Genomic DNA, 23,398 nt, shown 5'->3' on the forward strand with positions numbered 1-23,398 from the left:
GTTATTATTATAAAAATTCTAGTAGTATTGATATTAGTGACTCTTTATTATTTTATTCTCATTTTATAATGATTTTTAGATATTTAATTATTTTTAGGAGGGTGTATTAGTTCAAGATTTATGAAGATTTTAAAAGTTCGTGGGGTTTAAAAGTCTAGAATTCTCACGGATTCTTCATGATTTTGAATGAATTCTCGTTGAGATTTTTAATGAATTAGCAAGAATTTGACCTGATTTTTTCGGATGTGAAATCCACAAATCCAGCGCGCGCGGGGATTGAACGAGCGATGGACAGGCACCCAACGGCCGCTAAGGGTCCAACGAGCGCTGGGTTTGTGGCCAGCGCTGGGTTCCAGCAGCGACCGCTAGCTTTTAAAATCTGAGGCTGCTCTTCACAATATCAATTCCATGATTAATTTCTACCCATGCTAATTGGTATATAAATTGAGGTACGTACTTATGTATCTGATAGTGTTATATATAACTTTGTCTTATAGTGCCACATAGATATAAAACTGAATGATTTTTATGTGTGTGGACAGGATTTGTTCTCAGCTTTGAAAGTGACCTTGTGGCCGCAATTTATCAAACATTTTGTGCGCAAGATTTCAAAATCTGGAGTCGAGTTTGCAACGACCGTTGGGTCCAGCGGCCGCTGGCTTCTTGGCCGCGGGCACTGGCACCCAGCGAGAGCGGGGAATTTGCAAGATTTGTGAATTCTCGTGGTCTGTCTTCGCATTTGTTCATGTCTATTTTTTTGGACGAAATCAATAAAAGTTGGATTGTTATGGATTATTGATAAATATAGTCTTAAGGATTGCATGGACTACATTCATCCATAATACCCTATTCTTCCTTTATAACCTACATCACTTTCACTTCTCACATTCATCAACCACCTCTCTCGCAGCCAAGCTAAGGTCTCTCGCAGCCAAGATAAGGTAAAGAATTTCAGTCATCACTGTCTATGATTTACTAGAATTCATCATAACATCTATACAAAATGCTTATACAGAACCAATCCAATTCTTGTTTTAATCTTAGAAATTCTAACAGAGAACCACCAACACATACGAATTTCTCATATTCCATTTTATGTGCATATGCAGCCTGTTTATAAACAGAATTTACATATACAAATGAAGGGTTGCAATTACAAGAATGAATGTTTAAGTGCAGTATGCTCGATTGAAGAACATTTACAATATTTGAAAATGAATTCAGTAAAAAGCCTATTTCTAAGTGTTGACTGAAATCGGGGCTGAATCCCCTGATTCGTGTGTGAGAAGGGTTCAGGGAGGCGGCTGCCGCGGAGGCACGTCGCCGGCGTCGGAGCGGCGGCGGCGAAACTGCCACAAGGGGAAAGAGGAGAGGGTTTTCAGCTTTTAATTAAAATGAAGAAGGTGGTAGGAGAAAATGGAAAGGAGAGAAGGGAAATTAGGGTTACCTGTTTTCGACGGCGGTCGGCGGCGGAGCCATGGTGGCTCATCGTCGTCGGCGGCGGCGGTAACGTGACAGCCGTGACGTCGCCGTTGCTCCGATTCAGCCAAATCGGAAGAGAGAGAGAGAGGAGTTTTCAGTTTTAATTTGAAAGGGGAAGAAGATGAGGAAAGTAGAGAGGGAGTTAGGGTTTACCTGCTTCACGTCGGCGGCACCGCGGTGGTTGCTTCGCCGGAGGCCGAGAGAGGGAGAGGGAGAGGGAGAACAGGGGCAGCGGCGGCGCACCGCGGTGGTTGCGTCTGCCGCCTTGTCTCGGCAGTCTAGAAAGAGGATCTGGGGTCAGGGAGAGGAGAGATGCCGAAGAAGGGAGAGCCGCGCCGCTCGCCGGCGGCGACGGCGCCGTTGAACGGCAGCGGCGGCGGACAGACCGTGAGAGAGAGAGAGAGAGATGAGAGGGTGCGTCTGTGGAGTGTGTGTGGGTGTGTGAAGTTGTGGCTGAGTGTGTGTGTTTAAATGTGTTTTAGTGTGTGTTTATGTTAGGGTTAGCATGAGAATGGGCTTTGGGCCTCCTTTTAATTTAATTAACTGATGGGCCTTTATTTTAAATTGATTGACTGTTTTAAAATAAAATGTTTGGGCCTTATTTAAAGAAAAATAGGATGGACTTAATTTATTTAATTAACTTGGGCTTATATCCATTTAAATTATTTGAGCTTTTATTTAATAACTTAAATTGAGCTTGATTAATTTAATTACATATGAACCTTTAAATTAATTATTTAAATGGAGTCTTTTATTTTACGTACCTTGAATTGCTCAGCAAAACTCTAGACGTCGAGGTAGTTATGCACGGGGATCACCCGGCACAAATTCAAACTGAACAAGGTGATCAAGACATGAGAAACTTTTCACCCCGTAGAAGGAACGACGATAGTAACACGTAGTTATATGAACCTGTAATTGAATGCAGGATCACTTAAGGTGGTAGCGAATAACTTGATGTTATACCAATATGGAACGTAGATGTAACCTTAAGAATGGATTGGTTAGCTGAGAACAATATGCTATGATTTATGCAATGAATGGGAAATCTCCTTCAAACCTCCAGGAATAGACGCTTTAAGTTTTCACGAGATAAGTATAATGAGCGGATATCAGTTATTTCATACATACAAGCCATGAAGGTGATAAATAAGAAACAATACCAAGCTTTCCTTGTATACCTAAACGGAGGAGCTAGAACAGAAAGGACAGATGAGGACGTAGAAGTTATACGTGAATTTCATTATGATTATCCGGAGAACTTACCAAGACTGCCATCCAATAGACAAGTAGAATTTACCATCGACCTAGTACCAGGATCGACACGTGTATCAAAAGCATTGAACAAGATGACTTTAAAGGAATTGGAGAACCTAAAGATCCAATTGCAGAAACTACTAGACCTAAGTTTGATCTAGTGCATTCCCATCGGGAGCACATATTTTGTATGTTATGAAGAAATATGGTACTTTGAAAAGGCGCACAGACAATAGAGCGATGAACAAACTAATACTCAGGAATGAATATCCTTTACCGAGGGTAGATGAATTGTTCGACCAACTCAATGATGCAAGTGTGTTTTCCAAGATCGATTTGAGGATCGGGTATCATCAGCTAAAAGTCATACAAGAAGGTATACTCAAGACAAATTGGAGTAGTGGAGGGTGGGTGGAGGTGGTGAGAAAAAAAAAAAAAAAAATTGGGGGTTGGGGTGGGTGGGTGGGGGCGTGGGGTGGTGGGTGTGGGGTGGGGAGTAAAATTAAAGAAAAAAAAATTAATTGTTTCGATCCGAATAAGACTCACTCACTGACATTCCTAGTGTTATGGGCAAAATTGGAAAATCAAAAAAATATACATCATGGGAAAATTTTATCACACTTGCAGGTCATGATAATATTATCATGATTTGGGATGAAAATGGGGGAAAAGGGGCTGTCCGGGAAAATTTTCCTTCCTGCTCGGAGAAAATTTGCTAACAAAGAGAACACATGAAAAAGATGGAAAATGAAGGAAATTATTTGTTTTCCATCCTTTTCCCACAAAGAGAACGCACCCTAAGTCAAAATCCCTTTTTCGTGCTTGCAAATTCGTCGTTGAATTTCAAACGCCATTCGGAAATTTGAGGATGAGCATGAATTGCTGCCCATGGACATGGCTATCTTAATTAAAAGTCCTAAAATGCTAACTCCGACAAATGAATCCCATAATCTATCTATTATTTAATAGATTACATATTCAAGGACTCCCCTTAATTCAAGATCCTATGTGGCACATCCTCTATTCACTATTCTAATTTATCTTAAATCCTCATTTAATCATTCTAATCTATACATTCTCTCATCCCACATTGAATTTATAGTAGTCAATGACTACTAGAGAACACTTATAAAAGGTTTAGATATAATGTGTATTTCTCCATCCCTCAATTATTTTGCACATTCAATTAAATTTGGTTGATTAATTAATTGGCCAAATAAATAGTTTTATTTTTATTGAATTTTTTTTATCAATTATTAAAATGTCAATGCTAATTGGCTAAGTAATTGATTTTTTTAATTAGAAAATATTTAAGTTCACAAAATTATAAGTTGACGTAATTTGAAGAATTGTAGAATTGCATTTCTCCATATGTTAAATATTGGAGCAAATAATTAGAAAATATTTGCTAGATTTTTATAATTTTTGAAACATAAATTTTTAAACTGATGTAGCCCCTTAGAAAAAATTGTCATGATTATATGATTTTCTCTATTTTTTAATTTTATTCATCTCAAGTCCTCATTTTAATTATTTTTTATCCAATCCCACATCAAATTTATAGTAGTCTATGCCTACTAGAGAACATATATAAAATGATTAGATACAATGTGTATTTTACCATATTTCAAGTATTTGCACCTCCAAATAAATTTGATCAATTCATAAGTTGACTAAATAAATAATTTTATTCTCTAAAAAAAAGTTTTATTTTTACTAAAAAAATTATTTTGACCAATTATTAAGATGTCAATACTAATTAGCTAAGTAAATGACTTGAAGAAATATAGAATTGCATTTCTCCGTATGCTAAATATTTGAGCAAATAATTAGAAGAAAATATTTGAAAGATTATTATAATTGTGAAACATAAACTTTTAAACTGATAGTATAAGATAAAATCAATGTACTTCTCTTAGAAAAAATTAACATGTATGATTATACGATTTTCTCTATTCCTTATTTTTAATCATTTTTATCCATATCTTCTCCAATACCATATCAAATTTATAGTAGTCTATCATTACTAGAGAATATATATAAAAGGAGTAGATATAATATGTATTTTCCCATCCCTGAATTATTTTGCACCTCCAATTAAATTTGGTCAATTAATTAGTTGGTCAAATAAATAATTTTATTTTTATTGAAAATATTATTTTGATCTATTATTAAGATGTCTAGCTAAGTAAATGATTTAATTTTAACTAGCATTTACACCCTGTGCAATGAACGGAAAAATATTTTAAATTTTTATATTTATATTAAATTAATACTAATTTAATTATCAAATATAACTTTTACATTTTAAATCAAATATTTACATAAAATATATCAAATTAAAGCTCTTATCGTGATCTTTAATTTGATATCCATATTAAATGTTTTATAACCAATCGAATTTCACGATTTTGAAAAGAAATAAAATAAAAAAGAAGTTAAAGAAAAAATATAGTTTACAAATTAACTTTCAATTTGATTATAATTTCAAAATTGCCATTCAATTTTTAAATTGATTTCAAATTGGGAATTGTCTTTTTAATATAACTAGCATTTGCATCCCATGCAACGCACGGGAAAATATCTTTTATTTTTTTATATATAAAAGTTAATACTAATTCAATTATCATACTCATAAATATAATAAAAATTAATTTTAACTAAATATATTTGAATTGAATATTAAAAAATAAAAAAATAAAAAAGAATTTACAATTATAAAATTTGATATTATGAAAAGCAAAAAAAAAGTTAATTTTTTTTTAAAAATGTAATAAAAAAGAATTTAAAATACATTTTTTCAAAATGATGAGGGAGGAGAGAGAAATTTATAAAATTATAATAAATAAATTTAATTTGTACATTTTAAATCAAATATTTACATAAAATATATCAAATTAAAGCTCTTATCGTGATCTTTAATTTGATAGGTATATTAAATATTTTATAATTAATCGAATTTCATAATTTTGGAAAGAAATAAAACAACAAATAAGAAGTTAAAGAAATGAAAAATAAAAAGAAAAATATAGTTTAAACAGAAACCTTCAATTTTATTATAACTACAAAATTGAAACTTAATTTTGAAATTGATTTCAAATTGGAAACTGCCTTTTTAATATAGTATAGATATTATAGATTATAGAATATTTAGTTTCATAAAATTATCAAGTTGGCGTAACTTGAAGAAATGTAGAATTTCATTTCTCTATATGCTAAATATTTGAGCAAATATATATATATATATATATATATATATATTTGAGTAAATAAATAGAAGAAAATATTTTCCGGATTTTAGAAATTGTCATGGATGATTATACGATTTTGTCTACTCTCTATTTTTATTTTTCTTATGTCCTTATTTTAACCATTTTTATCCATATATTCTTCAATCCTATATCTAATTTATAGTAGTCTATGACTACTAGAGAATATATATATATATATATATATATATATATACATATAAGGATTAGATATAACGGTAAATATTACTTTAAACCCCAAATTATGTTCACAATCAATTATATCTTGAACTATTGAAAAATATTTTTTAAGACTTAAACTATCGATTTTATATTAATTGTACCCTTCATCCATGTTTCACTCTTTAAATTTTCAATTAATAAATCATATAATGATGTTGTTTTATGGAGTATAAAGCATGTTCAAGAAGGATTGATTTTGAATAATCATAGCATCCGGCGAGCCACGTCAAATTTTCAGAGCCAAAAAAAATAGACGAGTGGTGCAATTGATACAAAATTAATAATTCAAGGTTTGTAAAAAGATCTATAATTAAGGATATAATTGATAGTGTAAAAATAATTTGAGGTTTAAAGTAATACTAGCATTTGCACACCGTGCAATGCACGGAAAACTTTAAACTTTTATATTTATATAAAATTGATATCAACTCAATTATCATATTTATAAATATAATTAAAAAATAGTTTTAACTTAATATATTTGAAATGTATATTGAAAAAATAAAAAAATTACAATAATAAAAATTGATATAATGAAAAGAAAAAAATTACAATATACTCCCTCCGTCCCATGAAGCAAGATCAAGTTTCCTTTTTGGTCTGTCCCACGAAGCAAGACCAGTTTCTAAAAGTAGCAAAAAATTTACTCTTTATTCACCTTTTCACTTTTTCACCTACCACACTTAACACACAAAATACCAATTTCTTAATTCTCGTGCCGAAAAGAACTTGGTCTTGCTTCATGGGACGGAGGGAGTATATTGCATACTGCATTCAATCCAGAAGTTTTTAATGATAGAGATATTTTGGAGTAACTAACGAGATGATTATTCGTATAAATTTTGTCGAGATTATTAACCAATTATTGATTTATATTTTATTTATTTATATACATATTTTATAAATTTAAATAAATTCAAGAAATTAATTTGTATTACACACACACACACACACACATATATATATATATATATATATATATGTATGTATATATATGGGTTTGGGACGATAATAATATTAATATCATCACATATATAATTAAAAAATGGAATACTCCTATGTAGCATCACCATATTTTTGCATTTTTATCTATCCTATTTCTAAAAAAAAAAAAAAATATTTATTAATTCTTATTTATCTAAATATTCTCATCCCACATTGATTTTTTTATGAAAATTTACCAATTGAAATACTAAATAAATTGATATATAATATTAATTTGAATCTCGTATCAATTTTTTTAAGCCTTAGACGAGATGATTCTCAAAACTTAGTTATGGTCTTTCAAACTTCAAACAAGATGATGCTTACTAGCCAGTTTTATTCTTTCAAACTCCAAACGAAATAATGCTTGAAATTCAGTTATTCTATTTTAAGCTCCAAATGAGATGATGCACATAACTATGTTATGGTTTTTCAAGCTTCATACAAGATGATGTTTAGAAGTTAGTTATGGTATTTTAACTCCAAATGAGATGATGCACATAATCATGTTATGGTTTTTCAAGCTCCATACAAGATGATATTTAAAAGTTAGTTATGATCTTATAAGCTTCAGATTGTATAATCTCACATTATAAGCTTCAGATTGTATAATCTCACAAATCAGTCCTGGTCTTTCAAGCTCCTATTGAAAATAATGTTTAGAAGTAAGTTATGATATTTAAAGTATGAAATAGTGATGTTCAAACGATTGACACATAAAAGTCAGATATATTGTTTCAGGATCCAGACGAGATAATCCTCAAAAGTTTGGCGTTCAAAAGTTAAATATTGTGTTTCGAATTCTTGATGATCCTCTGATCTTATAGAGATGAGATGGGATGATGCTTATATGGCATATGAGATCTTAAATTAATTTTTATCCGTCAATATAAAAAAATTGTACAAAATTTATATAAAAGAGTATTTTTATTATTCTAGCAAAAAATGAACATTTAATTGAAGAATATTGTTGAAATTAATATAACGTAAACTCTATTACATCAAGTTAAATTAATTAAAAATAATATAAATAATTTAAATCAAAATTTAAAGTCCCGTCGAATTTCGACGAGTTATACACTAGTTTTTTATTTGAAGATGCTCAAATGTTATTTCATCAAAGAACGACGTTATTTCATAATATGAAAATGACACCGTCACAAAGAGCCCTCGCCACCACCGGCGAAAGGCGCCGCCCTCAGCCACCACGGCCCCCTCTAGACTATCTCTGTCTTCTCACACTATACAGACTAAGCCCTACACCCAAATCGCCGCCTCTACGCCATCGTCACGAGCAGCAGCGGCTGCCCCGACCGACTCCTCCTCTTTCCCTGTTCAAAACCTAGAACCCCAAATAGCTGCTCCCAGTGGCTACCACGGCCACCGCCACCTTCTCCCCTCAAACCGGCGAGCTGTTCGCTCCTTCACCAACCCTCTCTCAGGCACACATTCTACCGGACAGACAGCAGCTGCAAGCTACCCCTGTCGTCCGTCGACTCACGGCCAACACCCGATACTCACACAAACACAACAGCAACAACACCACACGTCCCATTCTTACTGCTTTTAGTTCATTAATTGTTTGATTCCATTTCAATGTCTATGCTTATGTGTTCTCATTCTTGTAATTTAATCACAATTTCCTTCATATAGAAACATCAACAAAGCAGGAAAGGAAATATTTGCAGAATTTGACATGAGTTAAAGGTGGAACCTCGAGGAGGATTCGTTTGTGTTGCAAAATTCTGTAGAGGAAATTGGCTGTAGTTAGAGCTGTTGTGAAGAAGAAAATGAATGAGATGAAGTTGGGAAAATCACTTTACCTTCGTGAAGAATATCGCAGGGTAGGATAAAAGGATGCCATTTGGGGGTTCTATTATAGGATTAAAATAGTCAATTTTTATTATTTATTATTATTTTATTAATAAGCAGGCTATATTATGACACAATAAAAAGTTGGATTTTTCAACATCTTGAATTTTATCTCCAATGCCAAACACGGCCTATTGTCCCCACGTTTCCCTCCAACGAAACCTTATCTCATAAAATTGAAACTTACCCAATTCCTTGTTTGGTGAGAACAGTCATGGCGGCAGCATCAAGCTGCAAATTCTATCCCACAAACTATAAATCTCTTCAACCTGCAAAAAGAGTTGCTCCCTACATTTCTTGCACTGCTCAGCCTTCTCAGACCAACATTAAGGTAGTTATATATATATAAGCTTACTTGAGTTAAATATATAATGTTATAACAAAAAGAAATCTAAGAATTTGGAGTTGGTGGGAAGAGGTGATCATAAATGGAGCAGCAAAGGAAATTGGTAGGGCAGCTGTGGTTGCCGTGACAAAGGCAAGAGGGATGGAGCTTGCTGGTGCTATTGATTCTCACCTTGTTGGAGAAGACATAGGAAAGGTCTGTGTATTCATTACTTATTTTCCATTGATAGTTTTTATTTCTTTTAAATTAAATTTTTTGGTTCCTACAGTAAAATTCAATGTGATGATCTTTGTGAAATTGTTGTTAGGTTTGTGACATGGGAGAGCCTTTGGAGATACCCATATTAAATGACATTACTATGGTCTTAGGTTCCATATCACAGGTGATGTTACTTGAATTGCTTTTTTCTGTACTAATAATATTAACCGCATGCATAATTATATTTTTATTTTTTTAGAGAATAAAAATATAACAATTGATTTTCAAGAATCAATTTAGTACAGGTGCTCATCATTAAAGAATCTGCTTAATATCTCAACATTCAAATGATATTGGACTCTTCATTTATGTATTTGAAAAGTAATTCACTGTTATTTAAGCGTGTCGGAAAATGTTGCAGTTGAAAGCAACCGCCGTTGTGGTGGATTTTACCGATGCTTCGACGGTTTACGACAATGTCAAACAGGTTTCATTTCTCTTCACAATATTATAAAAGTAATTAATCAAGGCCAATTAATCCTCTCTCTCTTTTTTCCCCTTTATTAAATTGAAAAATGTGAGCAGGCAACAGCATTTGGAATGAAAAGTGTAGTTTATGTGCCACGAATCAAAATGGAGACGGTTTCTGCATTATCAGCATTTTGTGAAAAAGCCACCATGGTGAGCACAGGGTGAGATTTAAACACCAAGATCTTATTTTTGTACTACTTTTTAAATTCCATAGGAAAACATTGTAGATTGGATTCGAGTCCACCTTTGGAGCGGTCTTTAATTTTTTTTATTTAATTCTTAATTTATCAAAAAAGAATATTAATATTGTTGAGAAATTAATGATTTTGATATAGGGTTGCATAGTAGCACCAACACTTTCGATTGGAAGCATACTCCTTCAGCAAGCTGCAATTTCAGCATCTTTTCACTACAACAATGTTGAGATTGTTGAATCAAAAGCCACTGTTGGGGTACGTCTATCGGCCTACTCGTATATACCATTATTCATTTCAAATTTACCTTACACATTCAAGAAATCCAATCAAACTTGGAATTTTATGCTACTGAAATTGACAATAATAATAGTAAATGATTTATGCTCTAGAATTTTCACCGGAAGCTTGCCCCGTCCGAATAGCATTTCTATTGAATTCACAATTTGGATCAAAGATTTGGTTCAAGATTCAATTAAATTTTCAATTAATAATTATTGGCAAATGAGAATATAAGGTGCTGAAAGGGTCGTGTTAATCAACAACATTAGAACTAGAAGCAAACCTAACACAACTACTCCTTATTTGCGCAAATTGATGACCCATGAATTCTTGAATATCAACTTTCAATTTTCCCTACATCAACAGCTGGAAATTTTGGTCTCTTTCAATATTATTGAACATTTCATTTTCAAATTAAGTTGTAATAATGCTTCTTTAATTGTGGAATTATTCACCATAAATTTCATGCACACCCTCGTACCTTTAGACTCTGACATGAGACATCAGCCAGAATAACTTGATTTCACAATGAAAAAAGTAAAATTGAGGCCATGCTTGCACTCTCATTCATGCACATTATCTTCCAAGAATCAAAGTAAAAATGTAATTTGGAAAAGATCAAAGTCAACAAAGGCATTCTAAACATTCACGTTATTTTCATGAAACAGGACTTACCGTCGCAGGAGGTAAAACAAATAGCAAATAATCTGACAAACCTCGGCCAGATGTACAACAGAGAAGATGTGTCAACCGACATTCTGGTAAGAAGAAATGTAAATCTAGTGGTCTTAGTAAGCACCACAACTTACACACATTCTCCAACAAATATTCTAGGCCAGGGGTCAAGTTCTGGGAGAGGACGGAGTGCGAGTGCATAGTTTGGTTCTTCCAGGCCTCCCATCTAGTACAACAGTCCACTTTTCCCGCCCAGGCGAGGTATGCTACTGAAGACAAGACGATATATTCATCGCTTTAAATTGATATGATCTTCTCGTTTTCTTCAACAGCTTTACACCCTGAAACATGATATCACCAATGTGCAATCTCTTATGCCAGGGTTGCTTCTAGCCATAAGAAAAGTAGTGCGTCTCAAGGTAATTGGAAAATCAAAACGTATACTTTGTTATCATCTTAGGAAAGCATCTACAATTTAAAATTTTACATGTGTTTATGCAGAATCTGGTGTATGGTTTGGAGAAGGTGTTGTAGAAACCAAGCATCAATGGACTGAATCTTGATTTCTGTCTCTCACGGAACACATTCCACGTTTTCTTCATTAAAAAATGGAATTAACATATTAGCTGGAAACTTCAGCATAGAGAGAATGGTTCTTTGTAACAGTCTTTCAAGGAAATGTGTTACATTCTTTTATCTTGTTCCCTTCAAATTCAATGATGATATGCAACTTTGAAATCTCAGGAGAGAATGCTATTGCATCAACTTTCATTATCTAATATCCTTCATCAGACAAAATATTTAGTTGAAGGCATAAGATAAAACCGTAAGCTATATGAAGATGTCCTTAAATGAGATTGAAGACATGCTGTGATTCATGAACTAAAGCAATCAGAGTTGTCAATGCACATGCCCAAGAAAGACTTGAAGTGCTTCACTAAATTATGTGGCAATTTTGAGTACAAGATGTCAAATGGGTCTTAGCTTGGTGCCTTGGCTTTGAAAAAGCAGGTAGTTTTTCCTTACCTGCTAGCGAGATTGATTTGTATTGATATGGTATGAAACCGGGTCTAGCCAAAATTGTTGATGAAGAATTTTTTAGGGATTGAGCCATTTTCAAGTGGTGTATCACCTTGTTTCTTAATATTTTAGAGTAAGCCTTCCTCTCTTTGTGCTTAGCTGCATTTCTGGCCCCATATAAACCAAAGAATCAGTAGAGGCTTGAGAGACCTCTACAACCGTCTAGAATTCATGAAAAAATGACTTTCTTCGCTTGTCCGTTCTCTTCAATGAGGAAGCAAGATAGCTCATGCATCACAAGATTGAAGCCTAGCTCCGCCCTTTTGGCTAGAGGCCATTGATTCTTTACCAATCATACAAGAGTGGAAGAAAATAGAATGGTATGAAGCTAAATCAAGCTTATGGAAAGACCCAAGTAACGAGAAAATGACTCGTAACTACAAGTGCTACATAACATCACATCACATCACATCGTAGTAGGCATCCCTCAGAGCTTCATCTGAACAAGAAAGATTCAAACTTCCCTCATGGGACACTTTCTAAATACTAGATCTTTTCGCTTTCTCATGAGTTGAATGAATATGAAGCTGTCAACCTTCGTAACATACGATATTTCCAGTTGAGGACTGACAACGACTTGATTCTCTACTCCATTTGGTTAATCAACTCTTCCTCATTCTTGGGGATAAGGATTCTTCCTCAGCGAAGGGAATTTAGCCTTTGCTTTGATCCACATCCACTGGATTGAAATGCTTTGTACGATGATGGCAGGGGAGATAAATTCAAATATTGATAAGCTACAGCATGCTTTGAAGCAGATACGATCCAATAATGGAGTTGGATTGGTTTGCTGAGGAATGGAGTTGGTGGACAACCAAAGCTTTGGAGTTTGAATGAAAGAAAGTGTTTAGCAGAGGGAAAAATGTATATATGCGTTGTGACTGTGATGAATCATCTATTCCTACGGCCTTTTCACTATGAATATAGTTCCAGACCGTGGCTTGAAAATAAGTGGTTCCATCAAGTTGATACTATGCTACTCTATCGGAATGCAATGAAGTTGAAGTTTTTCCTTTTAAAGTAGGAGCGTTTGATTTGCTCAATTTTCAAAGAGATGGTGCTGCTATTCAAAACATCTTAACACGGGGAGCTAGGTATCTAATTCTGGTTAAAACACCGAGAAGGATGTTCTGTATGACCTCGTTTTTGAGAAGATGATTAACTCATTTTGTTGGAGACAGGTGAAAGGGTATTAAGTGAAAAATAGCAATCTAGTTAAGATGATTAACTCATTTTGGTGGAGATAGGTGAAAGGGTATTAAATGAAAAATATCAATCTAGTGAATTTAGGAATCACGCGAGATTGATATTTTTTGTGAGAAGTTAGATTAATGAATAAGTCAGTACCGCATCGGGATGGACTCGAACCCAGAACTTCAGATTTTGAACATTAACCACCTACCATTACACTAACACACACACGGTCGCACACCTAAATTATTTTTTTGCGTCCTCCTAAAATAGACTAAAGCTCTCTGATCACTCATATTGATCAATCTCGTCTTATCTTTTTTTTTTTTTTTGATAAATTAACAGTATTAAATAAATAAATTTAAAGACCACGTCACATGACTCACATGGGACTCGAACCCAAAATCTTGACCTTAGGCATAAACCCTTAATGCTTGGCCAACACAGACAATCTCATCTTTATCTTTTCTTTTTAGGTTGGTGGAGGGATGTGATGTGGACTAGACTTGAGACTCTTCTCATGTTATATCATGTTAAATTGTTGTTTTACTTAAAACTTAATTTTACTAGAGCTTTTCTTTGATGCTAAAAACTAAACAAAGCATTACTCCCTTTTTTTGAGAAGAAAGTCCGGAATTTTATTAACTTAAATCCCGTTGAGTCAAGTCTAGGAGCCAAGTCGGGAAAACCGACTCCCAGATCACAACATCATTACACGAAAGAGCATAATGAGCTAAAGAGTGAACTACAGAATTAGCTTCACGTCGCATATGGCGAAAATCCACCATGCAAGCTTCACGCGCAGAGGTAAACGTCGATCTTAGATCATCACACAGAGTCTCAGAACTAACCAAATCATCATGGACGACATGCACCGCCAGAAGCGAATCCTAATAAATCATGATCGGTCCTAGATCTCGCTGAAGACAATGCCCAATCCCCAAGAGCATAGCTTGTAGTTCACCCATGAGAGTGGTAGCAGTATAGCCCACTCGTTGAGCCACAGCTAACACCAACCTTCCCTTCCAGTCACGCACTGCCACACCAACTCCGCCGCAGCTGCCCAAGATAAACTGCATGACCCTGGGTCTCTTTGATGCCGAGGATACTAGTAACACTATCCACATCCGATTGAGCCGTATTGGGACTAAAACTCACCGCCGACTTCTCCAAGTTAACAGATTGACCTGATGCCTTCGAATAAAGGTCAAGCACTTCTCTCACGGCAGCAGCTCCCCCGGCAGAAGCTTTAAAAAACAAGAGACTATCATCTGCGAAAAAGAGGTGAGACACTGCTGGACTATGTCTCGCTACTTTGATTCCCTCAATATCTTTACTTCGCTCGAACTTCTGGAGTGTAGAGGATAATCCCTGCGCACATAAAACAAATAGAAAAGGTGATAGAGGGCAGCCTTGCCTCAACCCCCTCAAAGGGAAAACCGACCCAAACACCTTCGAATTTATAATGAAGGAGAACTCCACTGAGGAAACACAATCCATGATGAGAGCAATCCACTTTTCAGGGAAGGCCAAAGCCTCAATCATCGCCTTTAGGAAACCCCATTCCACACGGTCATAAGCTTTCCTCATATCCAGCTTCGCCGCCACATAACCAACCTTACCCTTCTGCCGACCTCTCATCCAATGCATACATTCATAACCAACAAGGATATTATCCGAGATAAGGCGCCCCGGAACAAAAGCACTCTGGTACTCATCGATGATACTTCCAAGAACTCCCCTCAGCCTATTAGCCAAAGTCTTTGTAACAATTTTGTAAGAAGTATTACAAAGACTAATCGGCCTGAACTCAGAGACCGTAGTTGGATTCTTAGTCTTCGGGATTAACACAGTGTGAGTCTTATTCCAATATTTGATGCTGGCTCCGTTGTTCAGAATATTAAGCACTTCATGCGTCACTCCATTGCCAATCTCACCCCACAATTTTTGAAAAAAGAGTGGGAGAAATCCATCGGGTCCTGGGGATTTATGTGCATTCATCTGGAAAATAGCTCTCTTAACCTCCTCAGCAGTGAACGGAGCATCCAACATCTTCCTCGCCTCCTCATCTAACGCTCTCGTAATATGACAAGAGATACGTCTGAAATCAGATTCACCCGGATCAGCAGACCTGAACATCTCGTCGAAATAGGCTTGCACAATAGCCGCTTTATCTTTATCATCTTTTCTGATAACTCCAAACGGGTCAAGCAGATGCCGGATCTTATTTTTCGCCTTCCGTTGAGAGGCAAAATTGTGAAAAAACTTGGTATTCCTGTCTCCGAGGCCCAGCCAATTCACTCTTGAACGTTGTTTCCAATTAATCTCTTCAGCTTCAGTAAGCTTCTCCAAATCCTTATCCACCTGAATTAGCTCGTTTGTCGCACCCTTCTTGTCCAAGCAGTTAAGGATCCGAACTCTTTTCTTTCTAAGTTTCTCGATGGTGCGCGTCGGATTCTTGAACTCTGACTTCTCCCATTTAGAGAGGTATTGTTGGGAAAGAGCGAGCCTGGAATGCATTGGCTCACCCCCCAACATACGCCAATTGACCAGGAAGTCCGCAGTAAAAGATTTATCAAGCATCCACTTTTGCTCAAAGTGAAATCTCTTAAAACCGAATGTGGCTTGTGAGCTGATATGGATTTCGTGATAAATCGAAGGGTATTTCACCCGGACGCGGATGGTGGGCGGCGGCACGCAGTTTTGGTCGGCTTCGGTGCGTTTCTGGACCAGCATTCCGCCGGGCCTCAGCTCCCACTCTCTCAAGCCCAAGCCGCCGTTGGTTTGCGGTGGTAAGAAACCGGTCTCGGTCTTGATGCTCGTCATTTTCCAATTCCTTGCCGACACACACACACAACTCTGTGCTAGCTGTATCGCTAATTAAATAGATTGTTGAGATATCCAGGTGATTTACAATGGAAGGCTATGTATCCAATCCGTTTCTTACATGAAATAATCACTGTCCGGATCGTGACGGCTGCAGCGCGCGCTAAATGCAAAAACCACCTCAAAACCGCAAATGTTGAAAGGAAATAAGAAATTCAGATCTCCGACAAAAATAGATGAATGTGGTGAAAAATCAATTCACCTCGCTCTGCCAAGAATATATATTCAATCGATTAGGTCGGTGGAGATTCGTCGTGAAAATCAATGTCAGCCAAGAAATGATTGAATAAAAAAACAACCATTAAATGATTATTAAGCTTTGTTTAGTAGGGCGGTCTGTCTGTCTCTCTCTCTCTCTCCGGTTGGCTGGAGAAACAAGACTGGAGAAGAAAGAGAGTGATCAGTGATGTAAAGAAAATGTATGGATATCAAACAGAATAAAATATGGAGCTTAAATCATTACCACAACTATAGAATTTATTACTTGCAAAACTTACCCAATAAAGTTATCGTAAAAATGTTTAAAATAATTAAATCGGAGAAGTGTCTCACGTTCAGACGCTTTGAATTTTGGAAAAACAAAATTAAGACTACTTAAGGAAATGTTGTGCTACACAAACTCAAATTTACTATGAAAATCAATTAATATGGCTTCACGTGTCATTTACATAACCTGGCGATTTCAAAGGTACTCAACGTATACATGATACTCTCCCTCCGTCCTTATAAAAAGTAACTCTTTGTAAATGATACGAATTTTAATAAGTTAGTTGAATATGTTGTAACTAGAGTAAAGATCACACTTAATTTATTGTAAATAAAAAACTTATTAAAAATAAATTAAATACTACTCCCTCCGTCCGCCAAAAGTGGACCATTTTTACTATATTTGGCGTCCGCAAAGAGTATACCACTTTCCTTTTTTGGAAATGGTCCCACCATCCGCTTTAATATTTTATCCTTACAAACACTCTTTATTTACAAAAAAACCACTCCAAATTCAATTTCAACCACACATCTCATAAAGTGGTGGGACCCTTTCTCCATTACATCAAAATCATTACCAATTTTATTAAATCCCGTGACTAGCCAAAGTGGTCCACTTTTGGCGGACGGAGGGAGTACATTTTATGAGAACATAGGGAATACATGTTTGCTTTTTATCCCTCTAACTAAAATGATAGTAAGATATAAATTATGGAGTAATATAGTAAGATATAAATTAAGAGCAGCGTTTCAATTTACACTACAAAAAAATGCGTAAATAGCGACGGCGGCGCCGCCGCCAGCAATTACTGACAGCACGGCGGCGGCAAAAACAGCGACCCGTCTTTTGCCTATTACCGACGGCAAAACAGCCGCTAATTAGCGGCGGTTGCGCCGTCGCTAATTTAAATATATATTAATTTAAATATATATTATTTATTACCGACGGCAAATGCCGTCGCTATTTACCGGCGGCAATCGGCCGCCGCTAATCACCACCGCCGGTGACATTCGGCGATAGCACCACCGCCGTCCGGCCAAAATTACCGACGGCGGTGCCGCCGACGCTAATTACTGACGGCAAATGCCGTCGATAATTAATTTTTTTTTTAGCTTTTTTTTTCATTTAGCATCTAATAAATTGGTCAAAGATAATAATACAAAAATATTAAAATTAAATATATATATATTGAAATACAAGTGAAAATTTAAACATTGATTATTACTAATCTAAGATTCTTAGTAAAAATTATATAATTATAACTTAAGAATGTTAATTTGATTAGTGATTCACTTATCAATCATCACTAATCTAATATTATTACAAAGCATTCAAGATTGTTAGTAAGAAACTTATAATTATAACTTAATAATGTTAATTTGATTAGTGATTCACTCATCACTAATGTAAGATATTACTTAAGAATTCAAGATTCTTAGTAAGAATCTTATAATTATAACTTAAGAATGTTAATTTGATTAGTAATTCACTCATCAATCATCACTAATCTAATTTTATTACTAAGCATTCAAGATTCTTAGTAAGAAAATTGTAATTATAACTTAAGAATGTTAATTTGATTAGTGATTTACTCATCACTAATCTAATATTATTACTAAGAATTCAAGATTCATAGTAAGAATCTTATAATTATAACTTAAGAATATTATTAATTTGATTAGTGATTCACTCTTCACTCATCACTAATCTAATATTATTACTAAGAATTCAAGATTCTTAGTAAGAAACTTATAATTATAACTTAAAAATGTTAATTTGATTAGTGATTCACTCATCACTAATGTAAGATATTACTTCAGAATTCAAGATTCTTAGTAAGAATCTTATAATTATAACTTAAGAATGTTAATTTGATTAGTAATTCACTCATCAATCATCACTAATCTAATTTTATTACTAAGCATTCAAGATTCTTAGTAAGAAAATTGTAATTATAACTTAAGAATGTTAATTTGATTAGTGATTTACTCATCACTGATCTAATATTATTACTAAGAATTCAAGATTCTTAGTAAGAAACTTATAATTATAACTTAAAAATGTTAATTTGATTAGTGATTCACTCATCACTAATGTAAGATATTACTTAAGAATTCAAGATTCTTAGTAAGAATGTTATAATTATAACTTAAGAATGTTAATTTGATTAGTAATTCACTCATCAATCATCTCTAATCTAATTTTATTACTAAGCATTCAAGATTCTTAGTAAGAAACTTGTAATTACAACTTAAGAATGTGAATTTGATTAGTGATTTACTCATCACTAATCTAATATTATTACTAAGACTTCAAGATTCTTAGTAAGAATCTTATAATTATAACTTAAGAATGTTAATTAATTTGATTAGTGATTCACTCAACACTAATGTAAGATATTACTTAAGAATTCAAGATTCTTAGTAACAATATTATAATTATAACTTAAGAATGTTAATTTGATTAGTAATTCACTCATTAATCATCACTAATCTAATTTTATTACTAAGCATTCAAGATTCTTTGTAAGAAACTTATAATTATAACTTAATAATGTTAATTAATTTGATTAGTGATTATTCATCACTAATCTAATATTATTACTAAGAATTCAAGATTCTTAGTAAGAATCTTATAATTATAACTTAAGAATGTTAATTTGATTAGTGATTCACTCATCAATCATCACTAATCTAATTTTATTACTAAGCATTCAAGATTCTTAGTAAGAAACTTATAATTATAACTTAAGAATGTTAATTTGATTAGTGATTTACTCATCAATCATCACCAATCTAATTTTATTACTAAGCATTCAAGATTCTTAGTAAGAAACTTATAATTATAACTTAAGAATGTTAATTTGATTAGTGATTCACTCATCAATCATCACCAATCTAAGATAATATTCCTAATAAGAATTCAAGATTGTTACTACATTGATAAAATACTTATGGTGTATAAACTAGATTGATAAAAAAAATAAAAATTAAATTAATAAATAAATATTTTTCCGACATAAAAATAAGGAAGGAAACGAGCCCAATCCGTAATTAACAACATTTTTTGGATATCATCTCGACATATTCTAAGGTTATGAATATATTTGATATTGTATATTGAAGTAGACTTTAAATGAATTAATAGGTACTAGATATATCAATAATACGAGCGTTCTATACTGGTGACCACTCGAAAAGAACTTCAAGGTTAAGCGGGCTTGACTTAGAGCACAACTAAGATGGGTGACCGACTGGAAAGTTCGTCTAAATTATGCAATACTGTATAAATATGAAAATAAATTGTGGATATATACAATAAAATAAATAAAATAAATAAATAAAATTAAAAAAATATAAAAAAAAATTAAAAAAATATTACCGACGACATTTTGTCGTCGGTAATTAGCGAGGGCATTTTGCTGTCGGTAATACATCGGCCAAGTCCGGCGAGTCCGCCACCACCGTTCGGTGGAAATTAACGACGGTGGTCTCACCGCCGCTAATTAGCGACGACATTTGCCGTCGGTAATGCTCCGGCAACTCTCCGCCGTTCAACGGCGGAAATGCCGGCGGCGGTCAATCGCCGTCGGTAATGGCGTTACCGACGAGCAAATCACCGACGGTGATTTGCCGCCGATAACGCCGCCGGTAACTACATTACCGGCGGCCGTGTCGTCATTACCGACGGGAAATCGCCGTCGGTAATTTCCAGTTTTTTTGTAGTGTTAGTCAAAATAATATTGTAAACAAATCTTCTAGTTATGTGGATAAAATTATAAAAATATTACTTTTGATCAAAATATCCATATAGTGTGTAACAATATAAAATATGATTACACACTTTTCCTAATTTGCACAATTTTTCAAAATCATGTAATAATCGCGAAAAGTGTGTAACAAAGTATTTTGTACCACCGAGCAGGGGCGTAGCCAGGGGGGGCTAGAGCCCCCTCCCCCCCCCAAATTTTGATTTTTTTTAATATAATTTTTTTTATTTTAATATATATATATATATATATATATATATATATATATATATATATATATATATACACACACACACACACACACACACATAAAATATAGGAAATTGGAAAACTCAATCCCTTTGAAACCCTTACTCACCAAGTATTTATTCTTAGGTTATTTGTAATGTATTGAAACTTTTTTAGTTATGTTATTTGAAATGTATTAGAACTATATTATCTATGAAAATCGGATATATATATATATATATATATAGGGTTGGGCTAGGGTGAAAACACATCTTTTTGTAAAAACTAAAAACGGCTAAAACGTATGAATTAGCTGTGTAACTGTATGAATTGCGAAATTCATACGTGTTCTACATAGAATTCAGTCGAACTCAGGACCTTTCGCAATTCATACAGTTACACAGCTAATTCATACGTGTTCTACATAGAATTCAGCCGTTTTTAGTTTTTACAAAAAGATGTGTTTTTATTATAGCCCCACTCTATATATATATATATATAGGGGAAGGCTAAAATAAGAACGCTTCTTAAAATATAAATTAGGAACCATTTTCAGCCCTTAGATCATCAAGATCTACGGTTGATTCATCACCTTGTTGGATAAATTCATGCTCCTGAGTTCGAATCCCAAAGGTAACAAAAAAATATTTTTTGCAATTCATACCTTTATACAGTTTATTCATGCGTGTTATACATAAAATTCATGCATTTTTGTTGGTTCGTAATTCTTAAAATAAGGGTAGTTTATTGAATAACCATCCCCTATATATATATAGAGGTCTTTTTTTTTAGGGAAAATATATATAGAGGCCTTGAACGTTCGGGAATTATGTAATCTCATTTAGTTCATTTGCCTAATGAGAATTACTATATAATAGGTCTCAAGTCGGTGCTTTAACCAAAAGTCCCAAGTCAAACTTAGTTGCTCAAATTCAAGATTTATGAAACTACTCTCGATATTTTAATATCGTTGCTACATATTTTAGTATCGTTGACTTAAACAAAATTGTTTGTTAATTAACATGCCTGCTCATTAGAAATCAAATAAAATAAAACAATCAAACATTTCAACAATTACTATAAATTTACATCTTTCTATATTTGCCACCTACATTTTTGGACCGTAGGATCAGGCCGCCAGAAGCGTAACTAATCTTCGGCCGTAGATGAGGTTGTTGTTGGTGTATACCAGGGCCGCTGCTGTTGTTTTCTTTAATTATAGTTTACAAATATAAAACCCAAATGTTACGACAAATTTGTAAAAATGTAACTTTTCCTCCAAAAGAACACCCATACTTTAATAGATTTCTCATTACAATTTGCCAATAAATTTTAATTAATTATACTCCCTTCATCCCACTAAAAGTGGTCTGTATTCCATTTTGATCAATTCCACTATAAATGACCTGTTTCTATAAATGGAAAAAATTAACTCTTAAAAAAATATAGGTCCCATTACTTTTAACCAATTTACACCTTTAACCGTGTTAGGTCCTGAGGGTCTCGAATAGGTGTATGGGGGGGGGGAAATACACCTATGGGCTATTTTTAATCAATCCTCAATCAGAGGGATCTCAGTCAGAGATCAAAACGAAACTTTGCATGCAAACACAGACGCCTGTTTTAATAGAAATCAGTTTTGACCAAATAGGGTTGACGACTGATACTGAAAGCTCTTCAGTAAAGAGTTATCAGTTAAGTTGCTGGAACTTAACTGATGCAAGTAAGAGCTTCAGTCGTGTTTGCTAAAACAGAGATGATATCACTCTTCCTGACTATCAGAGGATAGATCAGTCAGACCGATATCATACGCAGCGGAAATTAAACTTAGTTTCGCAATAGCCTCGGTGGAGCAAGTTGTTGGTTATGGTTACTCTTTGCTGTTAGTAAGTGTTCAGTTTTATCAATTGAAATAACACAAGTAAGAATATAAAACTGAAAGCTGTAAACAACACATAGACTTTTACGTGGTTCGGAAAAACCCTTTCCTATATCCACGGTTGGTTGATCAGACCAACAATCCACTCCGCAAGTGCTTAACAGGTGCACTGCAAACCAACCCGTGTGCTTGCCTGGTGCACACAACCACACACTGAAGAAAACCCTTCTTCAGGACCCATGCTTCACTCGCGTCGGATTTCTCTGCTCCGCACAACACGTGCTCAGACTTCTCACTCAGAGTTCAGAGTACCTTCCTGAACTCCGAACCACTCAAACACTCTTATGGAGGGGAGGTTTGAACGAGTGCCAATTATACTTACAAAGAACAAGTTCTTTGAAGCAAGTTTGACCTTTGGCTTCTGGGTAAACAGATATATGCCTAGGGTCTAAGAGAATGTGTGTAATCAGCAGTGACTGATTTTGGCTTTGGAATTCTCTTCTTCGATTCAAGCTTTGGGGAGGTTAAGCTTTAGGCTGAGTAGCAATTTCGGCAGGGCTCAGCTT

General features: G+C 34.3%; 1 protein-coding gene and 1 long non-coding RNA gene across 3 annotated transcripts; one reads left to right on the forward strand and one right to left on the reverse strand.

Annotated features, from left to right (window-relative positions):
* Window positions 1-1,058: 1,058 nt before the first annotated feature.
* Window positions 1,059-1,989, reverse strand: LOC130989359 (uncharacterized). The gene is made up of 2 exons (XR_009090575.1): window positions 1,448-1,989; window positions 1,059-1,349 (listed from the first exon to the last, which is right to left on the reverse strand). It is a non-coding gene; the product is annotated as an uncharacterized LOC130989359 (long non-coding RNA).
* Window positions 1,990-8,301: 6,312 nt separating this feature from the next.
* On the forward strand, window positions 8,302-12,055 carry LOC130989360 (dihydrodipicolinate reductase-like protein CRR1, chloroplastic). 2 transcript variants are annotated; one of them, XM_057913320.1, is made up of 11 exons: window positions 8,302-9,058; window positions 9,299-9,417; window positions 9,505-9,627; window positions 9,740-9,814; window positions 10,052-10,117; window positions 10,216-10,311; window positions 10,497-10,613; window positions 11,306-11,398; window positions 11,472-11,573; window positions 11,645-11,731; window positions 11,814-12,055. In XM_057913320.1, exons 2-11 carry the CDS (start codon window positions 9,301-9,303, stop codon window positions 11,844-11,846), a joined length of 909 nt encoding a protein of 302 aa, XP_057769303.1. In that variant the 5' UTR covers window positions 8,302-9,058; window positions 9,299-9,300; the 3' UTR covers window positions 11,847-12,055. The 2 variants fall into 2 exon arrangements, with proteins under 2 accessions (XP_057769303.1, XP_057769302.1); XM_057913319.1 differs by having other exon boundaries at window positions 8,302-9,417.
* Window positions 12,056-23,398: the final 11,343 nt, after the last annotated feature.

Source organism: Salvia miltiorrhiza, chromosome 6, assembly GCF_028751815.1.
Source record: "Salvia miltiorrhiza cultivar Shanhuang (shh) chromosome 6, IMPLAD_Smil_shh, whole genome shotgun sequence".
In the NCBI taxonomy this organism is placed as follows: Eukaryota; Viridiplantae; Streptophyta; class Magnoliopsida; order Lamiales; family Lamiaceae; genus Salvia; species Salvia miltiorrhiza.